Source organism: Acanthopagrus latus, chromosome 18 (assembly GCF_904848185.1).
Source record: "Acanthopagrus latus isolate v.2019 chromosome 18, fAcaLat1.1, whole genome shotgun sequence".
NCBI lineage: Eukaryota > Metazoa > Chordata > Actinopteri > Spariformes > Sparidae > Acanthopagrus > Acanthopagrus latus.
Window position 1 is genome coordinate 12,177,628 of NC_051056.1, and position 15,985 is coordinate 12,193,612.

General features: G+C 40.9%; 1 protein-coding gene across 1 annotated transcript in view; it reads left to right on the top strand.

Moving 5' to 3' along the window:
• aff2 (AF4/FMR2 family, member 2) overlaps positions 1 to 15,985 on the top strand; it is a 173,745-nt gene that overhangs the window by 83,854 nt on the left and 73,906 nt on the right. The window contains exons 5-8 of the mRNA XM_037077694.1: positions 7,501 to 7,545; positions 11,533 to 11,619; positions 14,143 to 14,179; positions 15,851 to 15,914. Coding sequence (XP_036933589.1) covers positions 7,501 to 7,545; positions 11,533 to 11,619; positions 14,143 to 14,179; positions 15,851 to 15,914 — 233 coding nt within the window. The remainder of the gene's footprint in view (positions 1 to 7,500; positions 7,546 to 11,532; positions 11,620 to 14,142; positions 14,180 to 15,850; positions 15,915 to 15,985) is intronic.

Sequence of the window (15,985 nt, forward strand, 5' to 3'; positions counted from 1 at the left end):
AATAGAGCAAGACGCCATAATTCATGTTGTATGTGGGACAAGTTGCTTGAGACAGATACCATCGATAAACCACTGCTGTTTATCTCAGTGATTACGGCGTGAATGATCAGTCAGATTGTTAGCAGCTCTTCAAGGATTCAAAGCTCAACAATTAAACTCATTTTTAAAAAAATCTCACATGTATATATTGTCTCATGAAAACCACAGTTTAATGTAGAACAGATTTATGCATGTTTCTTTGTTTTACACCTAAACTTGTTTGCTCAGTTTTAATTAACTTCAAAGTGTTTCTTTGTTTGACAAACCACACAGTGTTATGAAAGTACAGCCCTGTTTCCAGACAGGGCCATGTGTGAAATAAAAGACAGGATGCCGTCACTTACAAATGCGCTGTGGTTAACAACATTTTGAACCTCGCCCCGTCTGTGCTCATGAACAACTGAACCCCTCCATGATACCCCCTTCATACTCAATCACGATGCTACCAGCTGTCACCAATGAACCTGTTTACCTGTGGAACGTTCCAAACAGGTGTCTTTTGAGCATTCCAAAACTTCCCCAATACTTTGTTGCCTCTGTCAAACTTGTCTGAAACATGTTGCTGTAATCAAACTGTTATTAAACTACTTTTATTATACTATTCGCCTGCTGGTAAAACCGTTAAGACAGAGGAAGACACCATGGATCACACCAGGGAACATCCAGGGTTTGGACATAGAGATGGTGGTAAAATACAAATACCATGTTGTTCACCTTAACAATAAACTCGTACTGGACTGATAACACGGATGCCCTGTTCAAGAAGGGCCAAAGTCGCCTCCATCTGCTGAGGAGACTGAGTTCCTTTGGGGTGCAGAGGACATCACTTTGAACATTTCATGACACTGTGGTGGCATCAGCGCTTCTTTATGCAGCGGTCTGCTGGGGAGGTAGCACCACGGACTGACTGTCCGCTGGACTGCAGAGAGGTGGTGGTGAGAGGAGGATGTTAGCCAAGCTGACGTCAATCATGGACAACACTCTCTCACACCCACTGCAGATCATTCATTGTGACAGCCATCAGACTGTTTAACTCAAGCACTAGCTGATCAATCACTTTTTTAATCACGTAGTTTTTTGTAAATTTCTTGTTTTCTATTTAACTTAATGCATATTTGTCTGACACTTTTCTTCCTGTTCTTGTCGCATCTTGAGCTGTTGTGATGTGAATTTATCCACTGGGGGATATATAAAGCCTATCTAACCTGATCTAATCTAATCTAATCTAGAGATCAATATCAATTGCAACTTTTACAGATAACACGGGTGCATGTGACCACAAGAGTTGTGGGGGTTTTCCCTGAGACATCAGGAAGTGAGAATGAGATAAAACATACTACTACCACTTCATGTATTTTAGCAGTTCCGTATTAAAACTAAAGGCAATGTAACAAGAAAACACAAGTGACCTGCCATTCCACGTGACTCTGGGTTTAGATTTAATTCAATCATAGCTACTTCTTTTCAGTAAGATTACCATTGTCTTTGATGAGTCCTTCTGCTGACAAAGTGCTTTGCTACCTCCGCCAAGGAGGGTATGTTTCCAACCATGCCCATTTGTTGGTTTGTTGGTTTGTCAGCAGGATTACACAAAAGCTATGCAGCAGATTTCCATCAAAGTTGGGTGGAGGATGGGTCTCCATCCAGAACAGACCCCATTAAGAGTTGGTGTGGATCCAGATTAAGAGACAGATCCAGTATTTTCTTAAACATTGCGAGGAAGAGGTTTTTTAGACATTTGTTGTTAAATCTCAATAATATTGCATTGATCTTGACTGTTAATAGATCTGGTGATCTTGAATGACAGCTAAACAGTTGTGGGTTGTTTAAAATGTTGATACAGGACTATTTGAGCTTGACACTGGATTAGGCTTGGTTAAATTAAAGTGGACTTTTCGACATAGTGTCCGGTCTGTAATGTAATATTCTGTGTAAGAAGTTTCGTTTATGTCTGACGAAGGCGCCATCAGCGCAGTAGAGATCCGGCTCGGCACAGTTATAAAAGATATATCTGCCACGTGAGGTTGTTATTACAATGCGTGTGTGTGCAGGTGTGTTTATGTGCGTCAAGCTCAAATGATGAGTCGATCAACAAAACTTGCAATCATTTTTGTTTTCTCATCAAAAAAAATGATCAGCACATTATTCCATAATGGAAGCAGGTGAGTTGCATCACAGTGTGTGTGTTTGTGTGTGTGACTGTGCTTTTGTGTGTCCCTGTGCATCCACACGGACCTGTCTGTGACTGACTGAGTGTATCCGCCTTTAGGTTGGCACATGTGTGTGTGTGTGAGAGAGAGAGAGTTGGCGTGTTCGTGTGTGTAGACGTCTATCTATCTGAGCAGCTATTTCAGAGAGAAAGGATTTCTGCCTCAGTAATTGCCTCGGCTATATTTTCCACCCCAATCTCTCTCTCTCCCCCCACCCCCACTCTCTCTCTGTTTCTCATTTTTCTTTGGTGTCTATTTTCTCTCTGAATTCTGTCCTCTCTCCTCTTGCAGACTTCCTCTCCGGCTCTCACTCATCGCTCGTTTCTCTTTTATATTCCCCTCATTTCATAGTCCTTGACATTAACCGTGATCTCACAGTCAGATCAATTAGGGACACACGCACACACACACACACACACACACACACACACACACACACGAGCACACACGCACACAGGGTATATGTAAGTCTCTTAAAATCCATTAAAGTCAGGTTCCATTCATTGATCTGGGAATAGACTTCTGTCTATAAATGACTAAATGGTGCAATGTTTATTAAAATACAAACAGTGTGCCATCTGATTTTCGAGGTCCACACAGCAAAACAGGAGTCTGACACCCAAAACACCCGTCGTAGTGTCAGCGCAGTGCTCCATTGAACTAAACACAACAGTGATGGACAGGGATGGTTAAAGAGAGGCAGTGGGGAGACAGATGTATAGAGGGATGGATAGAGACAGAAATAGACGGAGTCAGCGAGCCTGAAATCATATGAGTGTTTCCATTTTTTGTCTGTCAGCTGTGTTTTATACTGAAGTGGGAAATCACATTTAAATGTTCTCCAGCACCTGATAGTGTGAACCCATTAGGAACGTGACGCAGGACGAGTCAAGTGGTGCACAAATGGCCTGATTCTCATTGGTTTGGTGCCAAAGTGTTTTTTATTCAGAAGCTGGTACACTGTTAATCATGAATGTGTGACACCTTGATATAGCACCACAATATACATAATATTTATTCTACATTTCTATTTAAATGTACAATTTAAAATGTATATGTATTTTTAATATATACTGTATATATATATACATAATGTAAAGGCATCAGCACATTCAGGTGTTATCAGAGCAAATCCTTCAAGGTTGATTATGAAAATCAAAGTTAGACTGGGGTTTTATTTTTTAAAGAGATTATGTGTCACATTTACTTTCTTCTTTTATCTACACTAACCTAACTGGAATTATTAGGAATTATTAAAGCTTTTATTCTCTTTCAACGGGAAAACACTGTCAACTTCCTGGTTTGTACTCCTTATATATGTCTTTCTGTGTACAAACCATACTATGAGTACACGGTATTATCTTTACATGATTGTATGGATGTATTGAAATACTTAATTTGGAAAAAGTTAGTGATGATAGTGTTAAATAATTCAGAAATGGTTGCTCAAACAGAATAAACAGTGGTAGACAACCTGAAAATCCAGGGTTACGGTAAAAGCATTAAGAATTTGCTGTGTAATGGTAAATATGGATACCCTATATAACTGAGATAGTTAAACTAATGTGCTGATAAACTGACAATTTAGTAATCTGCTGCATTCATTGTTTTATTGTGCTTTTTGTTCTGTGTAGGGACACGGATCTTCTCAACATAGAAACAGTTAAATGTAACCAAATTTGTGCCAGAATAAGACAAAATGAAGAAGATGCAAAGACAATGATGAATCAACCTATGAAGGAATTGATTTGACGGTCAAAGGTCAGAATAATATTGATAGTTTATTCATTTTGGAGGTGATTTTGAGGTGTGATTTCTCCACATTGCTGTAGTGAAATGTAACCAAATGTGATCCTGTGATAGAGTAAGACGTCAGGAAGAAGATGCAAAGACAATGAAAATCAGAATAACATATAGATCTTTTGACTGTATTATATTCAAGTACAATATTTCCAGATTTCATGCAGGATAGGAGATGATATTTGGAGTTACTGACCACAACAAGTATTCACGACCAACAAAAAAATTAAATCAAATGAAAGCCGACCTATTTAAAGCCCCCCTTAAAAAACACAACAAACAAACTCAGCAGACTCTGACAGACTCAGACACAGAAGCCAACTGCGTTAAATAATCCTCCTCCTCTACTTCATTGGTTTTACTGGCGGACTAAACACCACACCGCCCTCCACTGTATCACAGCATATAACATCTTGCTATTCACTGATGGGTGTGCTGCCTTGAGTGAGTGACAACAGGACGTGCAGCTCCAAAAATAGAAAATCAATATGTGGCGGACCGCCAAGAATAAATGGATGTGTGGGAAACACTGAAGTAGCTTTGACTCTTTTATTGGAAAGCACATATTATCATCCTCCCAATTTGGCGTTCCTTCGACTGACTGTCTGTTAACATAACGTTGATGAGGACTAATGAGCTCATGTGAAAGTACAGCTCACGTCTAGAAACCTTTCAGGTGAATGTTTTATTATTGAGCTCAGGCAGGTTTGACTCTGCCACACACACACACACACACACACAGGCCGACTGGGATCACTTTTATTGTTCTGTTGTTTCAACGGTCAGTGGTTGAAGGCAGAAGATGATGTCATCCTCCTCATCTTGGTTGCTAAATTGTTCCTCTGCTCATGTTGGTGCTTTTACTAATGGTGTGTGACAGAGGTTATGGTGCTGTAATATGTTAGACATGAGCGCTACAGTGAATTGCTCTCAGAGTCTCTCAGTCTTCCTCCAGCTGTTCCTCGCTCTCTTTCTTCTTCTTTAATGAGTCTGTTTGTTGGATTGATCTAAGCAGAGATCTGGCCCGGCGAGCTGCTTTATTTTGTTTTCAATTACTTTTTGGAAGCGATAATTTGGCAATGGATATTTATTCATGCATCTTGTAGGTCTAGGCTAACAAAATCATGGGTTTCCAGCAGCGGCAATAACGGTTTGTTTGGAATAAACAGAAGAATAGCTCTGTAGTTTGTATTAGCAGCAAATATGCACTTTGGCTGAACTGACAAAGCAAAGAGGTTCCAGCAACAGAGACTTAATTATGTGATTAGCGTTTGATATTTGAAGGTTGAGTGTTTGTAGTTTGCCATTGATGTTTTATTTTGGTTTCACCTTCCATGACTGGTTCAGATAGTGTCGTGACAGTTAAACACCTGTCTGAACTGACAGTCCAGGCGGGGTAATGTCACTATAATGTTCAGAGTCCAGATCACTGTAGTTCAATAGGAACGACTTTATTGACAAGGACACATGTTAACACAGCGTGTAGCAGCTGAACTGTTAAATTCAATCAGAGTAGTTGCATATGTTTAAGGTCAGACAGGCCTGCTTCTTTCTCCTTGAATGTAACAGTAGGCCCCATGATGATTTGTGGGGCTGAAATGACCCTGTGGTTAACACGACACAGGCCAAACCACAGGTATTTTATGGCTTTTTTGAAAACTAAAACATGTCAGCTTTCTAAATGTCCCTCCATTACTTTTCTCTGCCCACACACGAGCCGGTATTTGTAAATCATACTAGGGGTAAATATAATCCTAACTATTTTATTGCATCATCTTAGACGGCCAAATGTGCAAATGTTCTGACCTCGACGTGTTAATATACGTAGATTTACAACACAAGCTGTAATTCGGCATTCTAAAATGAGTGTCTCAAGTTTGAGGAATGTTTTGACGTTGACCCAACAGATCGTCTGATCATAACTTAGTAACCGTAACGTGGCATGACCTGGCAAGCTTTTGATTTGTCCACACGCCAAAGTACTGTGGGCTGTAGCCAGAGTAATTCTTGGAATAAAAGGCGTTTGGGTGGGGACTTTTTCTAACTTTTCCCCAAATCAAAAACATACAAGTAAAATTCTAAGGAACTGTTTTGACAGTGAGTTTTTCTCCTCTCACATGAGAAGCAATCATTAGCCTGGCTGGCTAACGAGCTTACTGCATAACCTAGAGTAGTAGCTGATTGTTACATGCATGGTAAAGGAGAAAACACTTTATTAACAAAGTAGCGAGCATTAGTTTGGAGGTATTAAAATATAAAAGTCCCTTTCAGAATTGCTTGCATGTTTCTAGCCTCAGTATTATTGCTCTGTAGCGTGTGTTTAGCCATCAAGTGTTTATTTAAAGGAGTAGTTTGTAAGGTATGACCAAAATGTTATTTCAAAATACTCAGAAAAGGAACTTATAATATCAACAGAGTGGGAAGAATACACTGTGTTGATAATATGCCAAAGATATATCTGTGTGTTGTGTTGCAGAGATGTCTACTGAAGATAGCATGCTAACTGGCTAGCCCCGGTCTGTCCTGTCTTGTAGCACCAGTTTGTACCACAAGAGGCGATACTTCGATCTCCTCCGTGGCTTCAGCTGGCAGCTGTTACCGTAATAAGTGAATGAAATAAACTCACAAAATGACAAGAAATTAAATACTCTGAACTCTACTTTTTCTTTTTTACTGAACTAAGACAAGCTCAGTTGCCTCATTAACTCATTGTAAAAAACACTCAAACTCAACATCAACTGAATTAAACTCATCAGAACAGTTTACGGTTTGTTTTTCCACGATCACCTCTGGTTTGGTGGAAAACTCAGTTCACAGGGTCTGATGTGTTCTGCATGTCATTTTCACCCGCTGGTGATGCTCCACAGCTAACTGAGCCATGAGCTATGTTAGCTAATTGTAGCTGGCTATATCAAAGGATCGCTAGCAGTTGTCGGTTCGTCCGATGATATGATGCCCGCTTTGAATTCGGGCCATATTCCACAAATTACACCTCAAAGACCTTTTGAAAGGGTTCAGTCTTTTAAAGTTGTTGGCTAAACATTTAAAAACTGAGCTGGAAACAGCATTTATAACCGAGCCGTGGAACAACAAATGTTAGCTTACTTAGCTAGCAGGATACAGCTAATAAAGCCTGCCAGTTGTAATCAAGGTTACAGCGGCAAAACGAACAGTCATGATCTAGAAACGAGAAGTCTGCTTTTTGTCCACCTCACAGAGCTGTTGTTTAAAAAGTGATTATGGAACTATTAGGAATCTGCCAGAGATGCAACTTTACACTACACTTGTGCTGTGCGACAATGTAAAGATGAATCGGGCACAGCGACTGGTCAATTGTTGTGGATTAATCTGCTTTACTTTTTCATTGTTAATAACTTTCTCTGTTTGCAGTTTCACATGGAGCTATATTTAGTGTTTAAGTCAGTCTCTCTCTCTTCTTTGTTTTATCCAGGTCAGCCTACCAAATGACTCCAGCTGTGTTGAAGAGATTTTGCGGGTATGTTGCTTGGTACACACACACACACACACACACACACACACACACACACACACACACACACACACACACACACACACACACACACACACTAACACACACACACACACACACACATAATTGCACTGATTATCAGCTGTTTTCTGTTTGCTCACAAAGACCTTGGTCTCTCTCATGAGAGTCTGGTTTTAAGGAAAAAAAGGACAGGAGGAGGAGGAGTGAGAGAAAGGCAGCAATGGAGAGAAAAGCAGAGGGAGATCTGTTGGCTCAGGTCAACGATTATACAAGGTTTTGTGTTTGTAGGATGACTTCATGCAGAAATCTTTTCCACCATTTTCTCCTCTCATACCCTCCTTTCATCTCTCTTTCTCTCTATCCTCCCTCTATTTTTTCTATCTGGATGTCATCGAAATTACATCAAGCAACACGTTTTTTCCACAGTTCCCCTTCCTTTGTGTCCCATCCTCTCTCTTTTTTTTGTTTTGTTAGCGTGTTCCCTCGGATCGATGTCAAAACAGAAATGTTTTCCCCACAAATCTTCTCTCCGGTCCAGAAGATTTGCACGGACAAGGACCTTCTCTTGACTGCTTTACGTCAAGTTATCTCTCGCCCTCCCTCCATCCTCCTCTCTGTATTTGTCTCTATCTCTTCTCTCTCCTTTGTCAAGTCGCTCACGGTGCCAGCTCTCTCTTTTTTCACTCCCTGTCTGTCTCCCTCTCTTCATCCCCCCCTGCCCTCTGTCACTCACCTCTCTCTCCCTTTCACAAATCAATATGCTGGCCAACAGGCTGTGTGACAGATAGTGTGCTGTGAGCTGCATGAAAAGCCTTTGTCAATAATATCGGTGCACTATTGAATTCAGTCTGCGGTTTTTAGCCGTGTCAAGTGGAAAGATCAGGGAGTTCAGAATGTGAGGCGAGGTGAATCGGAGCGTAGGCCCGCGGTTCATTTTTCCCTTTCTGTGACGGCTCAGCTACAAGACAGTTGTAACAGGAGCATTGTTGTCGTTGGATGTTTTCACAATTCGAGATAACAGCGTGGATCATAGATATTGTGCGCAGAAGAAAAGCTGCATGAAACCGACTTCAAAACCACCGTCCTTCAGGCATGCAAACGACCGACTCCTCAAGTATTTGGACAACCTTTGTCTCTCATACACGTATCATTGATAATACCATGACATGTGGTGTGGTGAACACTGATTATTTTCTACATTAAGACACCTCAGACTTCTACATGTTGATTACCTCTAGCGGCATCCAGCTGTGCAGATGTGTACATCAAGGTTTCAGGACATCCATCTTTTAGATTTCTGCCTCCACATCATTGAAACAAACATTGAATCCACAGACTTCAATTGTTTTCGTCTGAGCTACGTTCTACTGAAAACATTGTTCCCCTCCAACTTATTCCGAGCCCCCAAGATACTTCAGGTATTTTTACACCCTGACTCTATATTTAGATGTTTGTATGTATACTTGTGTTGGAATTGGTCCACAGCTGCAGAGCAAACCTTTGGGTCAACTCCGACTGTGGGGCTGATGTTGTTATCTGGAGTGTGAAACAGTTGCCACAGAGATAGATTTTTGTTCAATAATACATTAGCTTTTTTGAAACCAGAAGGCAAGAAGTCTCACTCCAAAATTAGGGAGCTGTTTAACTTGAGGAACTGCCAGAAATAATTTATTTCCGAAGTCGTCGCTGTCTATTGAACTGATTTGACAGTTTAACTCTCGAGATGTCAGAGCGACGGTTCTCCTTGAATGTGACTTGTGTCTCTGGTTACAAAATGGATCTTATTGTTGAACAAAAAGGGTCTTTCTCTGGGTTAATCATCACTGTGAAGTTGTCAAACACTTACAGTAACAACCTCTGCCTGTTAGTGACAAGAACAAGCACTTTTAGCGTTCGTAACTTTGACAGTCCGAGTTGCCCCAAAGGATTACATTGCAGCTGTGTCGCTGCTGAAAGCTGCAGTGATCTGCTGGACCAAGACCAAATTTTTTGGTACGTATGAATCATGTACACACCACAACATGTAGATATGGGGCCCAGGTTTAACAATCTCAGAATTATCCTTTAAATGCAGTCAGTGTTTTTCTTGGAAAAAAACACAATTATTATTGCTCAGACAACTTGCTTTGTCACTTACGCTAGTTCTATCGAGCACCATCCTAGAACTGAGAAATATTTATTTTTTGTGGACACATTTGATCTCTGATTGTCCACTGAATGCGTTCCAGTGTGTATCGCAGACATTTGAGAAGTCTCCTCCTCTGCTCTTCAGAAGACACATTTAAATAAAAACACATTTGCTGCTCATTTATGTTCAATTTGCTCACACGTACACTGTGCTTATATCTTCACAACAAGAAAATATAGCTTCTTCACATTTCCTCAGGGACCACGTCAATAACTAATGAAGAGCATATTTGAATACAAACTCAGGCTGCTCTGGCAGAAGATGCAGTGGAGAGATGAAATGTGAGAGACCACACGGCGGACATTCAGGGTAAATTTACATTTTGTGTGTTCGTGTTAAGGTGTAATTATGGTTAATGTGACTAGGAGATAATAACTGTAAAAAACAGCGCCATGTGGCCCCGTGTTAATATCTGTGTCTGTGATAGGGCGACAGACTGAGCTAATCACATACAATGGCAGCAGCAACACATTTAGAGACACACACACATACTCAAATACACGCAGACACGCGCACGCACGCACACACGCACGCACCATCAGGAGTGCCGTCTGTCAAAACACAGGAACTCTTCTAAGAGGGACACGATGATGTCAGAGAAGTGTTGCCTAGCAACGCTCCGTATGTCGTCAGGCCAAGTGTGTTACAATTGCAGAGGGGGAGAACACACATATGCACACAGACCTTACTCATACTCAGGAATCTTCAATAAGCTGCACATCTCACAAAAAAACACACTCTTACCCACGGAAACATGAGTCATCTGATGAATGTGAGTCATCCACCCGGGAGGGGGGTGAAGAGACGCATGATGGGAAACTGTGATGTCAGCGACCTTTGAAACCCTCTGACCTAGTGACCTGCTGCTGTGTGGCAGCTGTGCGAGTGTGAATCAAAGTAAATGCAACATTTAGCAAACGATCGACTGTAGTAATTAATTCTGATGGAACTGAGTTGCAGATATGTACATCTGCTTGCAACTTACCAAGGAGTGAACTCTCGAGTGCCTGTGTGTATGTGTGTGTTTGTGTGCGGCTTGTGCGTGTTCGCAGAGGGGGCATTGAAGAAAGATCCCGAGTTTGCGCTCACATGAAAAATTAGCTGCTGGCCTCACTTTGCTTTGTGAGCAGATTTCCCGATACACGCAGCAACTTTCCACTGGTGGCGAGAAAGAGAAACAACCGATACCTAACAGATCATGTGGCTGTGGTACACACAAACGCTCACACACAAGTGCGCGCACATATGCTTATCTTGTTAACTAATGGGAGCTCAAAGCTACATATTGATACTGGAGTTCAACCAGGAGGACTGCGCGATCAGAATAATTGAAAGGCGATGCTGCTGCTGCCGTGTAGCCGAGCTTTAACGCAGCCGACTGGAGTCAGCTTTTATTTTGGTAACTCAACAACTCTGCACTCAGTTCACTCTCAGTGCAGTGATCCCTGGTGTGCCACTAACTCCCTGTGCTCCTCTCAGTTCAAACTCTAATAAAGTCCTCTATGATGGGGGGGGGGACGCTTCAGCACAACCTTGATTGAGTGCTGACTCAACTCCTCTGCATCAGAGATGTTGCATAAGCAGTCCCTTTGCTCAAATTTGCTCAACTTTAGTCATCATTATTATTCAGAAGGTACTTATCCCAGGAGGGCACAACTACAGTTGCCCATGAAGCATGCTGTATTGAGTTTGGGCAGGAGCCAAATATGCAAAAGTACCAGATTATTTGTGTAATGCTGTAAAAACGTGTGTGTTTTTTTTTTTTGTTTTTTTTTTGTATTTAGGAGATGACACATTCCTGGCCGCCTCCTCTCACAGCCATACACACTCCTGGGAAGGCTGATCAGACCAAGTTTCCCATCCCAAGCAAGGTGAGTGTAAGCTCTCTGTCTTCATTCCACTCATCTCTAATTCAAAGAAAAAGCCCTCTGCTCACACTGTGGTGGAAAAATGCAAACTAATGCAACAAATGGTTCCTTAAACTTGTTATCATGCCCTCTACTTGAGCTCTCTCTCCATCCTTTCCCCTTTATTTGTGCATGAGTCAGTGAGTGGCGGAAAAAGATGTGACACAGATGAAAAACCTTCACTTAAACTCCTACGCTTATCGGCAGCTCATCATCAAACTAACGGCAGTCTGTCACTGAGAATCTTCAGTCTGCTAATTAGATCTGATTCATAAATTCACCGCGGCGCTGATTGCTGTGATTGAATCAGATTACTGTTGCCTCATCCTGCGCAGTGGCACAAGTGACAGCCAATGAAATTAAAATTTTAATTAAAGTATTGCATGTTTAATTCCCTTCCTGCGAGGAAGTGGACATGAAGAGAGCCACTTTCACCCTGCAGACGTCTGGACTGTCGCTGTTAATATGTTTTAGATTAAATCTTTGGGTAGAATTTTCAAACTTGACACCTTTTATAAATGTTCTTGTAAATTGTAATTTATGGCTTTATTCATTAGTAATGAATCAAAGGCTTTAAAGTCAGTTGTAAGCCATTAACAAAACCACATTTTGGGTTGCCAGGTTCAGAAACTTCTTTGGCTGGTTTAACTTTGTGTTCTTAATGCCCCAGAGTCATATGAGTCAAAGTTGGTCGTAAATTGTCAACACTTAACATTTTACGAACATTTCAAATTGAATTATTAACATGGATTAATTACAGAAAATGAAATGTTGCAACTTTTGCTTATTGGAATATAAGAACCACATGTTGTTCAAATGGATTATATGTCATTTCAAATTTTCCAATGAAAAATTTAAATTCCTGTACACAGTTTTGTTTTTTTTGTTTTTTTTACCTCTGCATTGATTTATTTAAAAAAAAGGTTGACGACTCGTCTCCCGAAGTGACTCAATACAGCCCACAGTTATCCGATGCTCTTTTATCCTGTTACTAAAAGTTCACAGTGCAATACAGCTAATGAGCTACAAGCGACCTTAAATTTTCTCGAGTGCTTTGTCCTTTCAAAATTCAGATTTGTCAGGATGGCTCTCTACCGAAGTTAAACTCAATAAGATTTATTTCCTCTACACAAGTGAATTTACCAACTTCATTGGAATAAGTTTGTTTAGCTGAGACATTTTAGAAATGTAGCAATGTTTTGAGCTATGGTGGATATGTGTACACGTAAATCATTGAAATTAGTCATTGTACATATCCTAAACTTATCCTAAAACAATTTCCAGAGCACAATATTTCTACACAAACCTCAAATCATGTAAAAACATCAAACACTTTTGTTGGAAACCAGTGCAACATACAAGCTTGTCATGCTCTTTTAGCAAAAAAGAACTTTCTGGAACTTATCTAATAATCCGTTCATCCTCCTCTCACTCTTTCTTGTATTCATTTGCTAAAAAAAAAAGAAAAAATGGCTCTCAGACAGAAGCTGGCCTCCACTGATCACATGAAAGTGCTGACACAGCGACCTTCACTGATAAAGGACACCATATTAGAAAGTTGCACTCACAATGTTTGGCTCCTGTCAATCTTCTCCAAAAGAAAAAAAATTCAGCCCACTTCAAGTTAAAGCAAGGTTTTTCATGCTCTATTTTTCAAACCCTCTGATTGGTATCAGGTTGGTGTTATGTTGTTTCCTGAGAAGAAAAAAAAAACCTGCAGTAGGCAAGAGAGGATTTCCTGTTGATAATAAACGGAGGAATGAGTGGGTTTTTAAACATGAACAGTGATAACAACTAACAAAACATGCAGAAAGACAAACTTCAACAGAAACCTCAAGGAAATGACACTGAGGCACCACCCACACTCTTGGTTTGACAGGTTGTGTTTGAGGAGTGAGGCGCAGAAGCGCACAGTGATCGACAAGGACCGCGATGCAATAAAAGCGGCGACTGCAGAATCGCCGCTTCAAGAGATGGATGGCGGGGAAAAAAAGTTTCTCCCGCTCAGAGAAAAAAAGCTTCATGACACCTCAAATGTAAACGGTGGGAATAGCTGTCACATTAAAAGCAACATAAATGTTACATTCAACATCCATCTCAGATGTGGCAGTAATATTCTGACTGAAACAGCAGGTGTGTTTTTCTTCCTCTGCAGATTGCTTTTATGAATCACTTTTAATATGCGCAACATCACACCGGTGCTGATGTCAAGAGAAGCGGCAATGTAAACACTGAGGCGCCGAATCTGACCCGGTAGTTAATGAATTAGGAAAGACTGTTGTGGCGCTTTCAGCCCTGAGCGTCACACTAATCCTGCCAGGGAGTTTTTAAGAATGAGGTGCGGTGCCGACGCGGGGAGATGAGAGGATCTGAATTCTGTTTAATGGCATCGTTGTGCTGCTGTGAAATCAATAATGACATCTGTTGGTTTATTCATTCAACTCATCGCCCTCTGGCTTTCCTCTCTCCCTCTCTCCTTCTCTCTAGGAGTCACAGCATGTGACCTCGGGCTACAACACCCAGAGTAAGTTTCCCAGCATCAACACTCACCTACCGGCTCGGTGATAATTAACACTGGTGAGGCCATAAAGGCAGCGCCGCTCACGAGTGATGTGGGGAAAGCAGCTGATGTTCAAATGAATTCACAGCCCCGAGAGCATCGTAGTCAGAAAAACCTTCTCCTTTATCTTTCTGTGTTCGTCTAAACAAGTAATCAGACAAACATGATTGTACACACGCAGCTCAGTTGGTGCGATTGATTGTGGAGGCCGCGGCTTTTATTATTAATAGCAGTGAGGATGCTCACACGCAGGAACACAGACGCTGCCATTCAGCATTTAGATGTGTGCACTAAAACCTACCACCACCAAACCTGGAAAATTACACATTTGGATTATTTATACCAAACTCACACTGAGCACAGACACTACCTTGTTTTGGAGCGCTTAATGCTTGTTGTTTTTTTTTTTTTTACATGCGATTTTTGCATGCAAGTTTTGGCTCTCAGCCTGCCCTCAAGCTGTAATCAGAATTCTTACATATTAGCTAAACAAAACCAGAAACCGGCCAGTGCTGGATTTTTGGGGCCAATGCCGATGTTGATATTAGGAGGGAAAAAAGTGTTAATACACACAGAATATTTATATAATGTACACTTTTTTGCATTGATCCCTCAAATGTTGTAATCAAACACTTGAGAAAGATACATATGTAATGGACGCAAGGTGTTTTACAGGTTAACAATGAACTTTAATGTACAAAATAGATATGAGAATTTAAAAATTATAATCTTCCCCAAGGATCATTCATGTCGGCACATACTGGACAACATATACACCAATACTAATATATTTGTGCCAGCGTCGGCCAATTATATTGGTAAGGCTCTAAACAAATTGTATAACAAAAGACTTCTTGCTTTTAGATGTTTAAATGCTGAAATTTCATATTGTTTTAAATACTTCACATCATCACAATGATGCAAAAATACAATCTTGTCTGAAATCTGCTCACTGTTTTTTGCAACATTCCCCACAATTGTCTCACATAACAGGACATAGTGAAGGGGTTGCTGCCTAAACAAACATACTGTACATGTACTGTATATAAATGTGGACCACATGCAAGAATATTATTTGTTTCATCATCTAGATCAACATATTGCCAAATACAGGAAGTGTACATTACAGTAGTTCTGACTCACATCAGATCTTCAGAGGCTCCTATGAACTCGTGCTCCTTTGTTAACCCCACCGTGTAGTCTTTTGAGACGTTTGTGATGTATATAAAGCTGCAATGTTTCCCCACCGGCAGCCTTTTTCGCTCTGAAGTAACACCACTGACTAGAATATAAAAATACAACGAAGAAGGTTCTGAAAGTCTGTATATCTGTGTCGGAGGAGAATTCATCACCTCGAGTTGCTGTGGTCACATTTCAGCTTGAATTTTTATTGCAGGGGGACATTTGCTTTGTGTTTTTCACCCAAACTCCTGTTACCACAGTGAAGAAAAATGCAGACACACACACACGCACTAATTTAATAACACCGAAGGCGGGGTGTCATGTTTTCCAGGGTGGCAAATGTAACACACATCTACAGTGATTCTGAGTCTGGCTGTTTGTCAAACGGTAATCACTGTCAGCCTAAGATGCATGCAAAACAGTGATACTTGAATGTCCTCTGTTGTGTTGCAGAGCGATGTACTGTATCAGCTAACAAGCCTGCTGCTGCTAAACCACCAACTGCACCACAGAAGTCGTGAGTATCTCTCTCCCTCTGACACACACACACACACACACACATAAACAGAGAATTTCTGACCCGCTGCT